Here is a 19,762-nt window from a genome sequence, read left to right on the forward strand (position 1 = left end):
ACTCTTGGCAAGGAAGTAAATAAGTGTATTTTCCCAAATATTGAGGCATTTATTATGAATTAATCAATTACAATAGAAAGGAATCTGACTAATTTGTAATAGGAATTCACTGTGTGATGAACTATAATCTATCTATAATCAAAAAGAAACATACTTACTATCATATATGAAAAATTAAAGCACCAAACTGTTATATTTAAGAAGCTAGAAATTCCAAATTGGTCATTTATGTTGAAAAAAAATAAAAGAAATAATTTTTTAATTCTTTAATTGTTTTAATAATTCGATAATCTACTTTGTAGATAGGTCAGACTCTTGTTTTACTGTTTGTGTTTTATTCTTGGAGGTTACTGTTGTATTTGCTTTATTTTTATAAGGCAAATAGACAAAGTGTTCTGTGATTGATGTGGAAAAGAAAATAGTTTACCAGACTGACTTCCAGCCATGCAAGTCTTCCAGTGGCACTACTGTAGACCTTTTACACAGTGTTTGGTTGGAGCTGTTGACCACTGGAGGCTGGTATTCCTCATCTGGGGACTGGCCTTGTCCAAACATTGTTCTGAAGCATAAATAATGCAGGAAGAACGTTACTACTGCTAATGTCTGGTTCTCTTTACTGTCACAATTCTCCTTTCTTGTTTGCTGGTTCTTGGGGAAAACACAAAAGTTCTGGAAAAATGTAAGTCTCCCAGTAGCGTGAATTCTGCAGAGGATTGTTCCAGTTGAATGTTGTGTATTGAGGTTTATATTTGAAGATTTGTACTGTATTTTTGTATTTTATTTTATCTTTCCTTTGTTAGAAGATGCTGAGTTTGATTTGGAGTGGCCTTTAGTGTACTGCATGCATTGATTTCTTTGTGTTTGCTGTTTTTGTTCTCTGTGTCTCTGCAGTGATAAAGCCTTTCCCATAGAGTAATATTGCAAACAGCATGAGTTCTTGTATCATTTGTTTTGTCACAGCCCATTAGTTATCTCCCCAGTACTGAGAGGAATACATTAGGCACCGGATCATTACAATAAAGTGAAATGTACCTGAGCATTCTGCATGCCTTTTTGCTATTGCACACGTTATGAGAGCTTTTTGTCAGCAAACAGCCATCTGGTGTGGTAAGTCTGCATGCCTTTGGTAACGACTGCTTGTGTGGTCAAAACAGAAACAGAAAAAGGCTTAAATATGCAGTAAAGGTCGTGATTAAATAACGCCTTCTTTCCAATCATCTCCAGTGCCGCAGCCACCAACCATAACTAACCAATCCCCCCGGGATTACATCATCGACCCACGAGAGAATATTATAATCCACTGTGAGGCGAAGGGGAATCCTCATCCCAGGTAAGAATCTGTGATGTGTGAAAAAGCAAAGGAGAAAAGTCACTGTGCATGAGTGTGGATTCAATCTCAGTTAAAAAAAAACATCAGTTGATAACAAGTCTCCAGAAATTTTGACTGAAGTATAAAATTAAAGCTATATATTTTATTCTGCACAGACTACTGTTGCCAGAGGCAAGTTTTAACAAATCTCTTTGAATAGTTTGTTTCGAATTATACCGTCCTCCTTCCTCTGTTTATTTAAGTGTACCACCTAATTAATGTGCTGGCACCAACACTGAGTGCACTTCCATTTGCAGTCGTCTTCACTGTCAAAAGAAGTTTCTTAGCTCCTAACTTTCCCTGTACTCTAACATAAACATAACCATCAAACCAAGTCTAATGTAATTCTCAAATACGCTTTTGAAGAACTGAACCGTGCCAGGGGCAAAAGAGTTTGTGTACACAAATCTTTTGAAATGGTTGTTTAAAGCTCTTGAAACCATGGATTTCAATCTTAACCTCAACTCTTAAAGATTAAAATTAAAAAGAGTTTAAATGTTAAAGTAGAGGAAAAACATTGTTAGGTATTATTTGTTTGAAGTCATCAAGTGTGTGATCAGATTCCTTATTCTGCCACCACTACAATCAGATTATAATCTGATTAAAGGATATTAGCTACGCTTTTACAATTTTGTTCTGTTTTTGGATTAGCTTCTCTTGGACGAGAAATGGGACCCACTTTGACATTGATGAGGACTCCAACGTGAACATGAGGCCCCACTCTGGGACCCTGGTGGTGGACATCAGCAGAGAGAAGGCTGAACATTATGAGGGGTTGTACCAGTGCACAGCGAGAAACAAACATGGAACCGCGGTTTCCAACAACATATTCGTGCGACAGTCCAGTAAGCGCCGTGGTGTTTTTGGATTTTTTTCCATTGTCTTAATATCTAGTGTATCTCACATCCTACAAAACCAATGACTTTTTTCTTTTTCTAACAATTAAGTTGCGTTTTCCATGTTAAGAGAACTCCTGACAGGTAAAGGTTGCATGCATAAAGCAGCATGTTTGATTTTGGAGGGTTTAATAGTGGATAGAGCCGAACATCCCTTTGAAACTTTCCTCTAGCATATTATTATTCATCATCCCTCTCATCTTCTCCTCTCACCTGTGATATCATGTCAGCAACAGTTGATTAAAATGTATTTTTTATTTTAAATTATGAGACTCTTCATCCACTTGTGCACGTCCTTCTCCAGGATCCCCTTTGTGGTCAAAGGAGAAAATCAAGCCAATCGTTGTTCAGGAGGGCGTGTCCTTGGTGCTGCCATGTCGACCCCCTGTTGGCTTGCCCCCTCCCATCATATTCTGGATGGACAATAGTGAGTACAACAATGTTTTAACTGCACATCTAAACGTATTAAAAGACACAAATACCACACTGACAATCATCAAATTCAAATAGAGTAAATAGTAGTTTTTGTGGTAACGTTTCAAGAATAGCAGTTAAAGCTGCTACAGGATTTGTTTTGTTTATTTTAATCTGCTTTCTACAAATGATTTAAACATTTGTATTTATTTGTATACAGTAGGAATTTATTAGTTTGATTTCCATATGTTAAATTCATGTTCAAGTTTTATGAAAACTACTATGAAGTGCATTTGTACTGTAGAGTTTGTCTACATTTGTATTACAATGCCATGAGTTTATAATACTTAACTTACTATATAAATTTGAAAAATGTCTTCAATAATATGGAGAATTTAAGTTAGGAAGCCAGCATGTGCAAACATAAAGGTATTATGGTATTTTAAGGGCTGATATGTGGTATTTTACCATAAGCAAAGCAATGTCACCAATCTTTGGAAATCACTTTCGTACACATTAGTGGGATAGAGCTAGAGTTTATATGGAGGAGGTCACTAAAATGTAGAAACACTAATTCTGTGCCCATGCAAACATGGTAAAAGCTCCAGAACTCAATAGCAGTTCTCATCTGAAAATGTAGATGCTCAGTCATTTTTGTTTTTATAAGCAGTTTAAAGACTCTTCTACACTCTTTTGGTGTAGAAGAGTCTCTTAATCTCGAGATGAGATCTTAATCTCGAGAATATGAGCTCATTCTTTATCTCAAGTAAAAAGTAAAAGATTAACTGGTGCTTTAAAAAAGAAGAACATCACTTCAACTAACTTGTATTCAAATTTGATGCACGTTTCAGACTTCCAGAGGCTGCCTCAGAGCAGCAGGGTGTCCCAGTCCCTGAACGGAGACCTTTACTTCTCTAATGTACTCCGAGAGGATTCCAGGAATGACTACATCTGCTACGCTCGCTTCCCCCACACACAAACCATCCAGCAGAAACAGCCCATCACCGTCAAGGTCATCAACCGTAAGTCTGCCTCTGCGTTAGCAGGAGAAAGCGCTGCAGTGCACTGAGATGAGTAGCTTGTGACATGGTTTTTGTGTAATGTGTGTGCATGAGAGGCCGATCATTTCCAGTATTATGTGCTAGCATGGCTGTGTAGGAGGGAAACTGCATTTTCTATGTCTGATCCCATCCTCAGAGACGCCAGTGGTTGTCGTGCTACAAAAGACATATTGTCAGGGCCCTCGTGGCACCTTGCCCTGTCTGCCAGGCAGGCGTTTGTTTTATTACTTCTGTGAGACATTCTGCATATGCACTCTCCAACAACAGCTAAGACTGCTCCTATTTATTCTAACATGCAGTTGACTTGACAGCAGACTGTTCCCAACAGATGCTCATGTTGATTCTTACAATGATCGTTCTCCATTAAATAATTTCAGATTTCGTTCTGTCAGTTTTAATTTTTAAACCCATGTGTTTGTTTTTTGTTGCTTTTTCTTTTTGATGATTTGATGAACTTGTGGTGTGTTTGATTTTTCTGTTGTGTTGCAGTGGATGCGCTCAATGACACAATGGCAGCTTTTTACAATGACACAGATTTATTTAGTGGTGAGTTTCGGCACCCCCTACTGATCCCCCTCTTACCTAGAGCTCGAAACTCTAGCCTTTACCCACTAACACTAAACCCTTCACCCTGACAACCTCAAGGCTTTTTGCAATCACACGGTATGTTCCAGAGGTAAGATCTGGCACCCCCTAGTGTTAACTCTGAACACAGAACTTTAAACTTCACCTGTTATCCACTAACAGAAACCCTAAACCTAAGAATCCTGTTTAATTTTCTACCCCTCCTCCACTCCTGTTCTATCCAACCCAAGAAATTGTGAAAACCATTCACTTCCTCCTATTAATTGCTTAAATTAGCACTAGCACTAGTGTTGTTTAATACTAATTTAATTAGTATGATCTACTACTCTGATAAACCAAAAACAATGAATGCCATACATAAATCGTAACAGGCTGATAAATTATAGATGTGTTTTCTTTGTCTTGCCTCTGTCAAACAGCAAGCTTTATTCTCTCCTTACCCCTAAAATCACTCTTTACCTGCTGCCCTGCCTAATTTTAGTGCACACCTCAAGTTTTTTAATCTTTCTGTCGCAAATTATTTTCATCACTCATCATTTCTCATTTCTTATAATTGTTTGCCTCATTGTATAAAAACCTTACACCCTAGCTGGCCCAAAACATGCAAGCAGTTTAATTTTCATAAAATCCCACACATGTCATGTTTGTGTTTATCATCACTGCCATCATTGGTGACATTTACTTTTACTATTAGCAAATTAGTTATTTGCCAGCTGAGTAGGAGAAAGCATAGCTTCATTTGTCTTCCTTTCAATCTTATATGAGGACTTGATTATATACTGTGACACATTAATCTAAAGCTCTAGAGGGTAATTAATTGGCAGTAAACCCCCAAAGAAAACACACCAATAAAATGTGACATGGCAGTAAAATTTACATCTAGTCATAAAATACCAAAATGCTCTCTGCTGCAGAACCAAGATTAGTGAAGGGCCTGGTTTGTGCCTGTATCCTCACTAAGGTATAGACTGATGCAGAAGAGATGGTAATAGTCTGTGTGTGTGTATTTGTGTCTGTAAAACTACAGAAGACCCATTGGAAGAGAGAAAGCCAGCTTTCCTCATCCCATCTGGCCCCTCCAGCTCCAAGATGGTGTTGAGAGGACAGGTGCTGGAGATGGAGTGTATTGCAGATGGACTGTAAGTGAAAGAATCCTCCATTATTTCTGTCCTGAAAGCCTCAAGTGGCCACCTGCTCGAGTGTCATCGTCACAGTTTTCCCTCTCTCTTTTCCTCCTTAAATCCAGGCCCACCCCGGAAATCTCCTGGACTAAAGTGAGTCGTGATTTCCCTGCCAAGCGCACATCCTTCCTGCACTACCAGAAGACGCTGCGTATTGTGAATGTGTCAGAATCAGACGCAGGAGATTACCGCTGCACCGCCAGGAACCGGCTCGGTTCAGTGCACCACACCATCCACGTCTCTGTCAAAGGTTTGTCTGTGATGAAGTACAAAGTATCAGGCCAATCCTCCGTGTAACGGCACAGTCACTCCTTCTTTCTGTCACTTCATTTTCCCCTCTCCCTCCATCTCATAATTGATTTATGCACAGATGCCAACAGGGCAGTTCAGTGATGAATTCTCCAGCCTTCTGCTGCATTATGTTCTATTTTCAGCTGCTCCATATTGGCTCAGCGGTCCCCCGAGAAACCTTGTCCTCGCTCCAGGAGAAAACGGGGTGCTGACCTGCAGGGCCAGTGGCACTCCCAAGCCAACCATCACCTGGGCTATGAATGGCATCCCTATAGAGAGTGAGTGCAATCTGTTCTATTGACTGTAACTCTCTCTGCTACTTTTGTCACATTTTATATAAGCTGAGATTTGGATATACCATGCTACCCTGCAGCATTTTCTCCTCTTTTGGGTAGAGAGTGATTCGAATCCACACTACCTGTTATTTTATATATCTCAGTACCTCAGAATGAGGAGTAGAAAGTTGGTTTTCTATATAACTCCTTTTTTTTACTTTAGTAAGTTATTACAATCTTAATATTATCTATGAACAGATTCCCCAAAGGACCTGAGCAGAAAGGTGGAGGACGACACCATCATATTCACTGATGTGCAGACTGGTTCCAGCGCTGTCTACCAATGTAATGTCTCCAATGACTATGGTTACCTCCTGGCCAACGCCTTTGTCAATGTTCTCTGTAAGTGCATTAAACAACATCCATTTGTATTTGCTTTGCTTACATTGATGGCTGGAAAGTAATAACATGGCAATAATTGCTACTGCTTCACTCCAGCGGAGTCTCCCAGAGTGCTGACACCAGCCAACAAAGTCTACCAGGTCGTCAAAAACCACCAGGCCCTGATGGACTGTGCTTCTTTTGGGTCACCCATGCCTAGAATTACATGGTGAGTTAATGAACGTAACCGAGCAAAGCAAGCTGTTTCTTCAAAAGCTCAAAGTCTCAGGGTCAAACTTCTCTGCCTCAGGTTCAAAGAGAGTCGGTCCAGCACACTGGATGGAGACCCTTACATCCTGCACGACAACGGGACTTTAGAGATTCATGTCGCTCAGGGCCGACATAGTGGCAAATACACCTGTGTGGCCCAAAACTTCCTTGGTAACTATGAGAATCACATCTACCTGGAGGTCAAAGGTAAGTCTTTCTCAATAAATATCCTATAATAACTTAAGTGCTTATTATGTTTTTACTACAAAAATACTGATCCATCAACAATTAATAGAAAATTAAAACACAGCAATGTTGGTGCCAAATATTTCTTATTATAATGTATGTTCACAAAGATGCTGTAAAATAAAATGGAAGAAAAAGAAATAGTACTTTTGACATTATCTTTAATATTGTATCAGCTAAATGATGAATCGATTAATAAAAACTGAAATTGTCTTTATCAGTGAAAATAGTCTTAGCAGCACGGCTATTAACATTTAAAGTCGAGACGGATTCCAGACACATGGTGGTGTATACAGATTTTTGTGCACAGTGAGTCTGATCTTCATCCCCTCTCATCAGAGCCAACACGAATCCTGAAGCAGCCGGAGTACAAAGTGGTCCAGAGGGGCAGGTCTGTGGTGTTTGAGTGTAAGGTGAAACACGACCCATCACTCACCCCCATTATGACCTGGCTCAAAGACGATGGAGAGCTACCTGATGACGAAAGGTCAGACCTTTTGCTCACTATTGGAGACTTGTCTCTTTCTTGATCTTTAACCACGTGTTTACTATCAGATGTAAATGATCTAGTGACTATTTGTCTAGGCCCCTCACCTCGAATTTAATTTTACTATTATAAATTTGTGTATATTTAATCTTGTACTTTTATACTAATCTTTAGCTTGTTGGTCTTTGAAACAAGTTAAATAACTAATATGACTAAAATTTGATGCAGTCTGTCTGGTTGAATTGCTTTGTTTGCAGATTCATTGTGGACTTAGACAGCCTCACCATCACAGATGTGACAGAGAACGACGTGGGCGTGTACACCTGCATCATGAACACCACTCTGGACCATGATTCAGCTAGTGCTGAGCTCACTGTTGTCGGTATGTGTCACTATGCAGAAGCTCAATTTCACTGACTCATAAAACAAACTCAAACATTATCAAAAGGTATTGTCTCTCCAGATCTTCCCAGATTAGTGAATCTGGCCAATAATGTACAACAGATGGCTTTTTCAGAACTTCAAGGATATTTGACTTTAATAGAGTCAGAGTGGACTTAGTCAGCTATCATTTATATTTGATTGTCACCTTCTTAGCAGACCAGAAAATCTTCTTTGTTTTCTTATGGTTGACTGACGACTAAACTCCCTATTTCACTCCTGCCCTCGTACCTGGCAGAGGCCACACCAACACCAGCTGTTGTCTACGGTAAACCTGCAGAGCACATGAGCACTCGGATGTGCTCTGCTGAAATGGGCTTGTATTGTTGGATGTCTTCTGTTAAGTGAAGCATGTGGTTATTGCCTGAAGATACAGTTTGTTTTTTTTACAATCATAAAGCATTTAATTTGTCTTTCACTTTTTTCCTTTCATCACTTTGATCAGATTTGTTTGTCTTTGGTTTCTCTTTCATAATCTTTTAAAACTAATGTTACATTTGTTTCCGTATAAATGCATTAAACCACTGATGCTGATGCAAACATCTGAGGCAATTTCTACTCACACTTGAATGCAAAGATAATTTGTAAAGCATATTTTTAAATGCTCTGTTTCTTCATCACTCATTTATTTAAAGCATGCTTTCCACTGTATCATTACAATTCCAAAAAATGAGCATAAATTTAGTCTCTCTAGTGAGATGGGACTGGATTTCATGCAGAGTGATTATGGGAGATGCTCAACTTCAGCCTCAGTTATTTCAGATCTGTAATGCAGCTTCTGCATGTGTCTCACAGGACATATAACACTGTCAAATAGCTAATCTAAAAAACAAAGGCGTTACTAAAAGGAGTCATTTTATTTTATTATTATTGCATTACAAAAGCAAATTTGATGTAATCAGATATGTTATATGTTGTTTTTGTTTCATCTTCTCATGGCATGAACCATCATATTCTGTAAGTGGAACATAAAGTCATCACAGAATGATGTGTTGATGTTTCTCCGTGTGCTGTATCACCCGCAGAGAAACCAGACCCTCCGACTGACCTAGAGCTGACAGACCAGAAAAAGAGGAGCGTTCAGCTCACTTGGACCCCTGGGGATGAACACTACAGTCCTATTCATAGTAAGTCTTAAGTGTATGTGCGTGTGAGCGTGTGAGTTTTGACTGTTTTTCCATTTGAGGTTTATGCACACAGCCTGCTCATGTTGTTGTAAGCGAGTGTAAGCAATATGAGTAAATATAGGTCTCCATTTTTTTTTTTTTTTTGATTATACTAGGGAGTTCATGTTCAGCTGTCTCAACCTTCATTTGATTCATAGACAGTAAAATGCTTTTTGAGATCAACACTAAATAAATCATCCTTAATATTGATTTTTTTTTTTTTTTTTACACAGAATTTCTGATTCAGTATGAAGACTCCCTGCACCATCGAGGTCACTGGCATAATCTTACTGAGGTCCCTGGAACCAAGACGACAGCTCACCTCAAACTGTCTCCTTATGTCCACTACACCTTCCGAGTTCTGGCTGTCAACGCTGTAGGGTTCAGCCACCCGAGCTCATCTTCCAGGATATACAAGACAGAACCTGCAGGTAAGAGTTTCTGGTTGCCTCATGTGGACTTTGACATGTAAATTAATCTCTATACAATCAATTTACCTAATATTACCTAAATATAAATGATTCCATCTTAAAATACAAAGCTGTTTTGTAAAAAAAAGTGTGAGTTTGCATCAGCTTTTGTTGAATGGCTAATTTCAGAAGCAAATCATCATGTTGATCTGAGCCTCAGGGAAAGGTTTTGCTACAGATAATGGTTAATTTTCCCTCTCTTAATATATTTATTTCAGCTCCAGATGAGAACCCAACAGGTGTAAAGGGATTTGGAACACAGCATGACAATCTTGTAATATCGTGGAAGGTAATAAAGTTGTGAAAGGCTAGCTATTTAATGTTGTCCATGAAACATCTAAGTGTCCTTGTACAGTGATGTGAAAATACAATTTAGTTTATTGCCTGGTCTTTTTTTTTTTGTTGTTATTATTATCAGCCATCAAAACCATATATTGTACAGTGTGCAATCATTCATTTTCCACAAACTTGTTAAAAATAAGTTCAATTTTAACTTATTTAACTTTCTCCTCTGCAGCCACTGTCAGACCTCCAGTCTAACGGCCCGGGGCTTCATTATAGAGTAATGTGGAGGCAGCAGGGAGTGGACAGTGAGTGGACCACAGTGACCGTGGCCAACAACTCCCAGTTTGTTGTGTCTGGAACTCCCACGTTTGTTCCATATGAAATTAAAGTTCAGGCTGTGAATGACCATGGAGATGGACCTGAGCCTGCTATTGCTCATGGCTACTCTGGAGAGGACTGTGAGTTGCACTGACCCTTCAGAGCCTGGAGAGATGCACTTGACCATGTAGACTATCACACTCACTCAGTGTGTTTTCTTTTGTATTTAGCTGTTCTTCTGTTGTGTTCCTTGTTTATTGTGCAGTGCCATTAGCAGCTCCACGTAACGTTCAGGCTATGGTGCGGAACAGCACTCTGGCAGAGGTGCACTGGGATCCTGTCCTTCCTAAACATACACGGGGACATCTCAAAGGATATAAGGTATGGTTTAATTAATTAACCCCATGCAGCACAACATGCACACCCAGCTCACCAACCAAACATACAGATCCCTAACACCTACCGTATATTAACTGTACTTTGTAGGTTTACTACCGGAGAGAGTACAGCATTCACAAACACAACCCCCATCATGTTGAGGAGCAGATCCTGACCTTCAGTGGGAACCACAGCCACGGCATGCTGCCTGGTCTTCACCCTTTCAGTCGCTACTCATTCAATGTCAGAGCTTATAATGGCAAAGGAGAGGGTCCCCCTAGCCTCACACAACATTTTGAGACACCGGAGGGAGGTAGGAGAATCAATACAAAATGCAATTTTATTTTGTAATCCTATTTAGCTTTACTTTGATCAGCTCACACAAGGTTTCATGATTTATGTGTTTTCCACAGTGCCCGGGGCTCCTACTTCCCTGATAGTGACCAACCCAAATCTGGACTCTTTAACCCTCGAATGGAGTCCTCCGCATGACCGTAATGGACACATTACCGGATACACACTCAAATATCAGCCAGGTGAGGCTTTTGTTCTAAGTTAAAGATAACAACCAAAGTGAATATAATATAGCTTAACTGAGCTTTAAAACTTTGGCCAGTTTAATGTCACCTTCTGTCATGTAGTTTTTAGTTTTGTCATTCCTTCTCATGTCTTGTGCTGTCGTCCTGTTAAGACTCAGGTTAAGATGGGAACGAGTAAAGTCTAAGAGCATTTCAAACATGCTCCTACTATTATGCTATTCTGGCTGAGTTACAACAGCACAAATTAACAAATCAACTTTTGTCACTCCCGTCTTCTGTTCCTAAACCCTACTCCTAATGTTATCCACCTTTCTCATCATTGATGCTCCAACCTCATCTATGACCCCATTCTCCCAAACATACTTCTACCCAACTTGACTCAATACTTTCCAACTTCCACCCACTTTCATCCCCTTATTCTTGTCACTCATCCTCCACCCCTGTAGTTAATAACTCCAATGAGGTGGGCCCAGTGGAGGAGCTGGCTCTGCTCGCCAATGAGACCTCAGTCACTTTATTCAACCTCAAGTACAGCACACGCTACAAGTTTTATTTGAATGCGAAAACAGTCAGGGGAGCAGGCCCTGCGATTTCTCAGGAAGTTGTCCCCATCATCAATGAAGGTAAGTCTGAAAATATAGATGACTCTAAGAAAATTTCTTCAAAAGGAAAACTAAATGAGAATCTAATATGATTAATATCAGTTTTCTGTAATTTAGGTAAGAAGATCAAAATGTGGTATTAATCAATAGGTCACATGTTTGTCCTACATTTAATTTAACTATTAAATTAAAACACAGCAACAACTCTTCAGTACCATACTTTATTCACCAAATACTGTTTTAATATTCTGTGTTTTGTTTCCATAGCTGTTTGTATTTCTACTTTAAACTATCTATTAGCAGTACATTTGACATTTTTAAGAATTATACAAAGATTGGGGTGATTTTGTTTTGTAGTCTTTGGTAGTTGAGTGAGCTTTGAGTGACATACATCAGTGAAATGTACTGTGTAAGAAAAAAAAGAAACACACTCAGACTCCACCCGATTCACATCATTTAGTGAATAAAGCATGATGTACTAGAGAAGAACTGTGTAACCTGTTTAAATTTGTTGTATTCTCTAAGTTAGAAATTATTCGTTTTCAATGAAAAACATTCCTCCTAACACTGAAAATTGGTTTAGTGTCACACCGCAGGAAAATAATGTTGGGCCCTATTTTAACATGCTTTAAATGATTAATTGAAATTGTGAAAAAGTGAATAGCAGCTCCTTTTTAGCAGTCGTCCTTTGAGTCAGATTGTTATTTGATGTGTGTATGTTCAGTGTACAGTATAGTACACATTTTGCATACTGTACATAGCATGCTGTGTACTGTACATGTCCATGTTCAGCGGAAAATGATCCAGTTGTACTGTTACAAAAGGTGGCACACGCTGTTATGAAACCATCTTACATTTAATTCACTTTCATATTTCACAGCATGACCACCTGAATGTCTCACTGTGATTTATAGTCCAGTGATATGTGTGGAGCGGGGGGGTGTCCTACAGTGACCCCTGTCCTGTTGATTCTCTGTCCTGTTTCTTTTACAAGCTCTGATATCACAGCTTGATGTCGATGTGGGCACAGGTACCCGCGGTATCTCGACTGGTACATGTTTAACAGATACAGCCATGGCTGCAAAACCCCACAGCAAGCATGCACTCCTCCTCTTTAAGCACTTTCCTCTCGCCTCTTTCAAATTTTGCAGCCCACCAAAATGCCCTGCTGAGTTCAAAGCTAGGGAAAGTAGTTCAAAGCAACATAGATAAAGATGCTATGTGGCGCATGCCTTCTTAACGTCTTCTGATAAAACTAGACAAGTTTTTTTTAAAACACCAAGATACCGTTTTTTAAATTTATTTATTTTTTGGCTGTGCCTGTGGTGACTCTGACCGCTTCTCACTCCTTCCACGGTGGCTGCTGGTGATGCATTCCCACTGCATGCCAAGGTTTTGCTTTGCATGTCAATGAACTGTATGCAATGTGCATAATAACTTCAATGTCTGTGGTGTCTATGCCTGTGGAAACCGTTTGTGTCTCTATGTCTGTCTCATGTGTGGCGCGGCCCTTCTCCGTGTTGTTTACAGGAAACACCCAAACCTCTCATCCCATTGCACCGTCTGCTCCACGTCATCCGTCCCACAAGGGTACAGATACTGCTACGATCTTAGTACACAACATGTCTGATTTGTTATATGATCCACTTTGAGTGGTCTTTTATTTGATGGTTTAGTGTTCTGATTTGAAATTGCTACTGAGTAAGGCTATGGGGTCTGTAGATTCAATGATGCTAAGAGCTTTTAATGAGACTGTAATTAAATCAAAGCAAAGTAATTGCCCATTATTGGATTGTCCTTTAACCAACAGCCCAATCTTGATGGTTGTCTTTTCTCTTGTGTGCTCAGTGCGACCTGTGAGTCCTTTTGGGAACGTTAGCTCCTCAGTTGGAGAGGAAGGGACCCTGATCAGTTGGGAATACTGGGGCCCGGAGAAAAACATTTATGTAGAATACATAGTAGAAAACAGTAAGCAAACACCTTTATTTGTGTAACTTCTACACGTAGGTGGCAAGAGACCCCTACTTCATTATTGGCTTGTGCAGGTGAATAGAAAAATTGGCAGTCACACTGACGCTGGCTTCTGCCAACACCCAAATGTCATAAACAAGGCTGTCTGTGATTGGACTGCTAATTACTCAGTGCTGTTATTGACTAGAGTTGCGTGCATTTCCCATGACAATCTCACTGGAACCTGTGTAGACAAACATAAACATAAAAAGCAGCATAAACATTTTTGTTATGCCAATTGAATTTGACTGAAAAAAAATCTCCGTTGTTTTAATCCACATCCAGTGAAAGTGAAAATCACTCTGTGATACCATGTGATCTGTGGTATGGCTCTCTTGCACCTACAGTTGAATCAATTAAATCAGTAAAAATCATAATCCTAGATCCCAGTACTTATAAAAGTATTATCTTGTGATCATCAGTCAAAAACACTTCATACTTAGCCCATTGCACACTGTATATGTACAGATGCCCTGAGAGCTCAGCGCCCTGCGACTTAAGAAAACACATGCAAATAGAATCACCGATCTGCCGACATGTGTAAAGCATTTAGAAAGCACGAGCATACAGTCACAATAAAAGCTCTGTAACTGGTTGTTGGTGTTTTTCCTAAATGCTACACATGTTGCTAAGTAGATGATATAGTTTTCTAAACTAGTTTGAGTTCTAAGTTGAAGTCCATTGAGCTTTCAGGGCCACAGCAATAATTTATTGCAAAATTCATAATGGATCTTTAGAACTGCATAATTCACTCATATGAACTGCTAAATCTAATATAGATAGTCATTTCATTATGATAATCACCTCGTATAATCACATAGTAGATTTTTTTCCAACCGATTAGTTCCCATGTTGTTATAACCTCCATAGCTCATTCAACGTTCACTTCCACAAATATACCTCTCTTCATCAACGTCCCTCCTGCAGGTGAAGGTGAAGAGGAGTGGCAGAAAGAGCTTGTGAACGGCTCACAGAACATTATGCTGAAGGGCTTAAAGGGGGGCCTTTCCTATAGGGTGCGTTTGGTGGCCAAAGGTCATCACGACCAGCCGCTCCACCACTCCGAGGAGCTATTGGTCACGGTCCCAGGTGAGGCGCTTCGTGGGCGGTTGCCTCAGCCTTGGCCTGGCCTGTCCTTTAGTGTGCGATGTATAGAATGTGTAGTTTGTGCCGTTGTGTGACTACCCAGTCAAGCATGGGTTTAACAGATGTGTTGTGGTCACTCTGTATGCTAAACATGTGCTGTAGTGAACGTCTTCAGCAGCCTGCATGATTTTATGGTTCAGTTTCAGCATAACTAAGTCAGTTGTGTAGACTTGGTAATTAGAAAAGTGGACATTGTTCTAATATAGAAGTTCGGTATATGTTTGGTGTTTTAATATTCCACCTAATATCAGCCAGAGATACAATAAACCCACATGTACGTATCTGTGTTTGTGTGTGTAATTGTGATCGTCTCTGTGTGTCTCTGTGCATCTGTGGTTATCTTTTTGGAGCACTTTGCACATTTCCTACACTTAGTAGTAATTTGGTTTCGATAATATGCCACAAGGTGCTTAATCTAGTTCATTTCTAACTCATGTAACGTCGAAGTTGTCTTCTAATGTAACAATACTTAAAGCAATCATGGTCCACTTTCTAACTAATAGCTAAAATATAGATGCTAAAAGAATGACGCCTTACTCAATGTTTATATTAGATTACTGATTCTCTTTCCCCTTCCCACAAATAAATATTTTATTCCTCTTCTCCTCTGGCCAGCTGTGGCAAGCAGACAGGTGGACATTGCCACTCAGGGATGGTTCATTGGCCTCATGTGCGCCATCGCTCTTCTCATCTTGATCCTCCTCATTATCTGCTTCATCCAGAGGAATAAAGGAGGGAAATACCCTGGTGAGTTTTTTCTTGGTGGCAGCAATAAAACAACTTCAAGCATGTACAGGAAAATAACAACTTTATACACAGTTCTATAAAATACACAACATTAGTTCCCCGCTTCCTTGTCTCTTCCTCTGCTTCACAAACTGGTTTGTCTAAATTGCATCGTCTTGTCTCACCAGTCAAAGAAAAGGAGGATGCACACACAGACCCAGAGTTTCAGCCCATGAAAGAAGATGACTGTACTTTTGGGGAATACAGGTGAGAGAAAGTGATGCAGCCTCAGGAGCACCCAGAGCCCATTTTACCCATCAGCCTTTGCCCCGTCCCTGCTTTGTGCACAGATCTGCTCCCTTTGACTGGGCTGGAGCTCTGCACACCCTCCCTCCTCTCAAGCTGCCCAAAAAATGACCCAGGATCACCAGTTACAGAAATTCCAAAAAAGAAGAACATGTGAACCATGTGAACTTGTACAACCACGAAGCACAAGATCTTATGGGTTTCTGGAACGTCCTGGGTGCTACTTGTGTTGGACTGTATTGTGTGCGTGCTCGATCTGACGTTGTGTTGTTGTTTGAGAAGCAGGATTCTTCAGGTTCAAGGGATTTAAGGGTTTGGGTGTTTTACAACTTTAAATAAGACCATCAGGAAAAATAATAAGCTAGATTCATTTGCAACACATCCCAAATTTAACCCAAACATCAAATGCAAGCTCAACTAATAAGCTACTCATACATTGTGTGTACAGTATATATAATATTAACACTTTGCCTAGTGTATTGCTACTTACATACATGATCCTGATAGTACTGAAAATCACTCGGCTATCATTCCTGCTAACTTACAGCAGTTATCCAGCTGTGCTTTTTAGCATCTTCTTTGTAGCCTGCTTCTCCAATCGCACACAGAATAAAGAAGAATGACGCACTTTACTTATGTATAGCTAGCATTTTTGAATATTGTTTTTATAAGTAAATTTATAAAATGGTCTTGCTTTTATATTTTATATTCCTTTTGTATTATGTATACAGAAATCTGTTCTATGGATTTTATGCTGTGATAGATACATATTGATATATATGATATGCATGGTGTGAAGATCTGACATATAAATTTCCCCTAGGCAATAATGTAATGAATGGAATTATTGTTTATATAGAGCTATATAGTATATAGATGCATATGGATCCTATATGAAATTATCAGCATGTTCGGAGAAGCAGTCATCAATGAGAGCACCAGGGCTGGTTAATGCTGTGTATAGGAGGCTGGTAAACATTCTTTAATAGTAATCATGTTTAAAGGCTGAGGCTGGTGATGTTTACTTTTTTATTAGTGTCAACAAATTCCATGAAAAAGACGCATCAACGCTTTAGTCCATCTCTCAGTACTTCTCAACTTCGTCAGCTCGTCTGTAGCTCCCTGCTTTAAGGGCTTATTCCCAGAGAATACTTTCAAAAGCTAAATGACTTCCTAAAAAAAGCTTGGCACTGTAGGTTTTAGATTTGTTACACACGTGAGTATTTACAGCAGCGGGACAATAATGGAGCTCTGTAACCCAGGGGAATAATCTAGTGAGTGATAGACTTTGGAATCAAGGTCGACGCTTACTCGTAAGGATAATTCATTTTTATGGGATTTGTTGACCAAAAAGTAGAATATAACCATACTTACATTTAAAAACTTATGGTTTGTGGTGAGACAACAAAGCAAGGAACCCTCTCCAATTGACATCAAATCAGCGAACATACAGTAGAGAACAAATCACAAGGCAAAGTGTACAAATATAGTGCCTTTGTGAGGGTGTAATTTGTATCCATGCTGTTTGATTAAGCTCAGCTGGAACGTTACAGTATGTCAATAAAGGCATAATCTAACTCAACTGAGCTTCTCTTGTTTGACGCAGGTGCATATTTTAAGATACGTATAAAAATGTGTCAAGTGTGTATGCATAGTGCAATCATGTCTAGGAACGACTGTTCTGTTGTGTGGGATCTCAGCTGGATCTCCTCAGCCGATCGCAAGGGTGTAGGTCTCAGGAAAGGTAAGGGTGCTGATGTTGTGTTGGGGGTGGGGGGGTGGGGTTGACGGTCATCTTTCTGCAAGTCTAGCATGTGAGGAGGGTCAGTGGATAGTTGAGTCACTGTGGGGAGAAAAAGTGCTCGCTCACTGTATCTGCATCCCAGGTTTTCACAGCTGTCATCCAGTTTAATATGTGGTCGTAAAGCCGTCATCATGTACAGTACAGAGCGCTGACAAATTTATATTTAAGCCACTATTGTGGCAGTTTTTATGGTTTTACTGTCCCGGAAAATCCAAAACAGCATACTGATTATATTTCAATTTAAGCATTATGAGGGCTTTGCGACTGTATCTCATTGATGTTTAACTCATATACGTGGAATGTCTTCAACTATCTGATATCCAAAGAAAATGTTCTTTGCAGTTTTTCCATGCGTTTTGCCAATTTGTGATAATTATCACGCTTGCTTTGAGGGATGTTTGGCTGAAATCTTGCTTTATTCATAACATTGCTTGGGTTTTTCTGTTCTTCATCACAACCTCAGTCTTGGGGGAGGGGGGGGGGTGCTTTTGTCAGAAAAAAACACATTTACCACTTCATATTTGGTTTCAGGGGGAATTTGAACGGGGTACGATTGCTTGAGCTTTATTCCCCTGGTGCTTGATGGAAACCAACTAATCATTCATAGCTTCATAGTGTTTTTTTAGACCTGGAGCAAACCAAATTCAGATGTGCTTCTTGTCCAGTGGGCAGAAATTCTCACTGTTGCATATTAATGAAAGCTGCCAAGTTAAGATTTTCAAGCAAAGATGTAAATAAGCCAAGATGTGCTTTTTCAATCTGGAAAAATACTCTACCATTACCTACCACACTCACAGTGGGTTGTGGTAAAAGTGACCATTGGCAGTTCAGTGCTCCATCTAAAAAAAGTTGTCACTAATCTCCTTGTTGCGTCTGTCACATCATCTCCCTTGTAACACCTGCATGTTATTTTCTCCTTCAGTGACAATGAAGACCATAAACCATTAAAAGGGAGCCGCACGCCGTCTAATGGGACAGTTAAGAGAGACGACAGTGACGACAGTTTAGTTGACTACGGGGAAGGAGGAGATGGACAATTCAACGAGGATGGCTCATTTATCGGGCAGTATAGTGGAAAGACTGCCAGCAGGGACACTGGTGAGGGCCACGAGAGCTCTGAGGCCCCCTCCCCTATTAATGCCATGAACTCCTTGAACTCCTTTGTGTAGCCAGCCAGTCAGTCCTCACAGACCAGTAATCCTGCACTGACTTCTCGGTCCCCACATCTCTTTTACAGGGCTGTCCCAACACCGCATGGCTTTATGATCTCACATCCATCCCCAGTGCCACACAGTGACACATGAAAAACAGGCAACTCATCAATGACATATGTTTTCGCCTTTATGGAGAGGCGTGGACACCATAGCTCATTATATCTTAACCAGTTATTTGATTTTAACAGTGCATGAAGTACCAGATATTATCTAAATCCATTTAATAACACTATGATATTAACAAGTGGTTCATTCTTACTGTACCAGGAAACTCGGATGGACTACGCAGTGCTTGTTGGAACTATATTTGTTTTAGTTATTAGTTATTATGTTATCTACTATGTTCAAATAGTAATCAGTGTCTACAGTAAATTGCTCCATGTATTTTTCCAAGACTTGTACAGGAATCCTTTACCACTTCATATTTTATAATGAAATACATTCATATAATTAAATCATGCATTTATAGTACACAAGACAGATCATGTATAGTGTGTATATGTATATACACTGCCCGTCCAAAAAAAAAAAGGCTGCATGGATGATGCAGCTGTCATACCCTGGTTATTTAACCCTAACTGATGCTTCTTAAGTAGCTTCTTATTTCTTAAACATCTATGTCAGAAGACACATCCTGTGGCCGTGGAAAAGATGTGAATCTGTTTCAGAAGGGTCAAATTATTGGCATCAAGCAAAGAAAACAAATGAGGAGATTGATGAAACTTCCTTAAGAAGGTCATGTGGTCTGATGAGTCCACATTTACCCTGTTCCAGAGTGATGGGTTCATCAGGGCATGAAGAGAAGTGGGTGAAGGGATGCACCCATCATGCCTAGTGCCTACCGTACAAGCCTGTGGGGGCAGTGCTATGATCTGGGGTCGCTGCAGTTTGTCAAGTCTAG

At 39.8% G+C, this 19,762-nt stretch overlaps 1 protein-coding gene across 17 annotated transcripts in view; it reads left to right on the plus strand.

Annotated features, from left to right (window-relative positions):
* Nucleotides 1-19,515, plus strand: part of LOC113166004 (neuronal cell adhesion molecule-like) — a 61,356-nt gene extending 41,841 nt beyond the window's left edge. Inside the window, exons 4-33 of one of the 17 annotated variants that reach the window (XM_026365879.1) lie at nt 668-679; nt 1,225-1,330; nt 2,021-2,214; nt 2,570-2,692; nt 3,531-3,701; nt 4,230-4,286; nt 5,353-5,464; nt 5,572-5,756; nt 5,941-6,075; nt 6,331-6,474; nt 6,571-6,682; nt 6,764-6,930; nt 7,309-7,456; nt 7,714-7,838; nt 8,136-8,165; nt 8,923-9,024; nt 9,297-9,494; nt 9,752-9,822; nt 10,051-10,276; nt 10,402-10,517; nt 10,623-10,827; nt 10,928-11,050; nt 11,500-11,676; nt 12,650-12,706; nt 13,186-13,245; nt 13,504-13,623; nt 14,593-14,754; nt 15,427-15,558; nt 15,726-15,804; nt 18,570-19,515. In XM_026365879.1, coding sequence (XP_026221664.1) covers nt 668-679; nt 1,225-1,330; nt 2,021-2,214; nt 2,570-2,692; nt 3,531-3,701; nt 4,230-4,286; nt 5,353-5,464; nt 5,572-5,756; nt 5,941-6,075; nt 6,331-6,474; nt 6,571-6,682; nt 6,764-6,930; nt 7,309-7,456; nt 7,714-7,838; nt 8,136-8,165; nt 8,923-9,024; nt 9,297-9,494; nt 9,752-9,822; nt 10,051-10,276; nt 10,402-10,517; nt 10,623-10,827; nt 10,928-11,050; nt 11,500-11,676; nt 12,650-12,706; nt 13,186-13,245; nt 13,504-13,623; nt 14,593-14,754; nt 15,427-15,558; nt 15,726-15,804; nt 18,570-18,816 — 3,896 coding nt within the window. In that variant the 3' untranslated portion in view covers nt 18,817-19,515. The remainder of the gene's footprint in view (nt 1-667; nt 680-1,224; nt 1,331-2,020; nt 2,215-2,569; nt 2,693-3,530; nt 3,702-4,229; nt 4,287-5,352; nt 5,465-5,571; nt 5,757-5,940; nt 6,076-6,330; nt 6,475-6,570; nt 6,683-6,763; nt 6,931-7,308; nt 7,457-7,713; nt 7,839-8,135; nt 8,166-8,922; nt 9,025-9,296; nt 9,495-9,751; nt 9,823-10,050; nt 10,277-10,401; nt 10,518-10,622; nt 10,828-10,927; nt 11,051-11,499; nt 11,677-12,649; nt 12,707-13,185; nt 13,246-13,503; nt 13,624-14,592; nt 14,755-15,426; nt 15,559-15,725; nt 15,805-18,569) is intronic. The other 16 variants (XM_026365881.1, XM_026365885.1, XM_026365883.1 and 13 more) reach the window with 16 other exon arrangements.
* Nucleotides 19,516-19,762: the final 247 nt, after the last annotated feature.

The sequence above is a fragment of the Anabas testudineus genome, chromosome 6 (assembly GCF_900324465.2).
Source record: "Anabas testudineus chromosome 6, fAnaTes1.2, whole genome shotgun sequence".
In the NCBI taxonomy this organism is placed as follows: domain Eukaryota; kingdom Metazoa; phylum Chordata; class Actinopteri; order Anabantiformes; family Anabantidae; genus Anabas; species Anabas testudineus.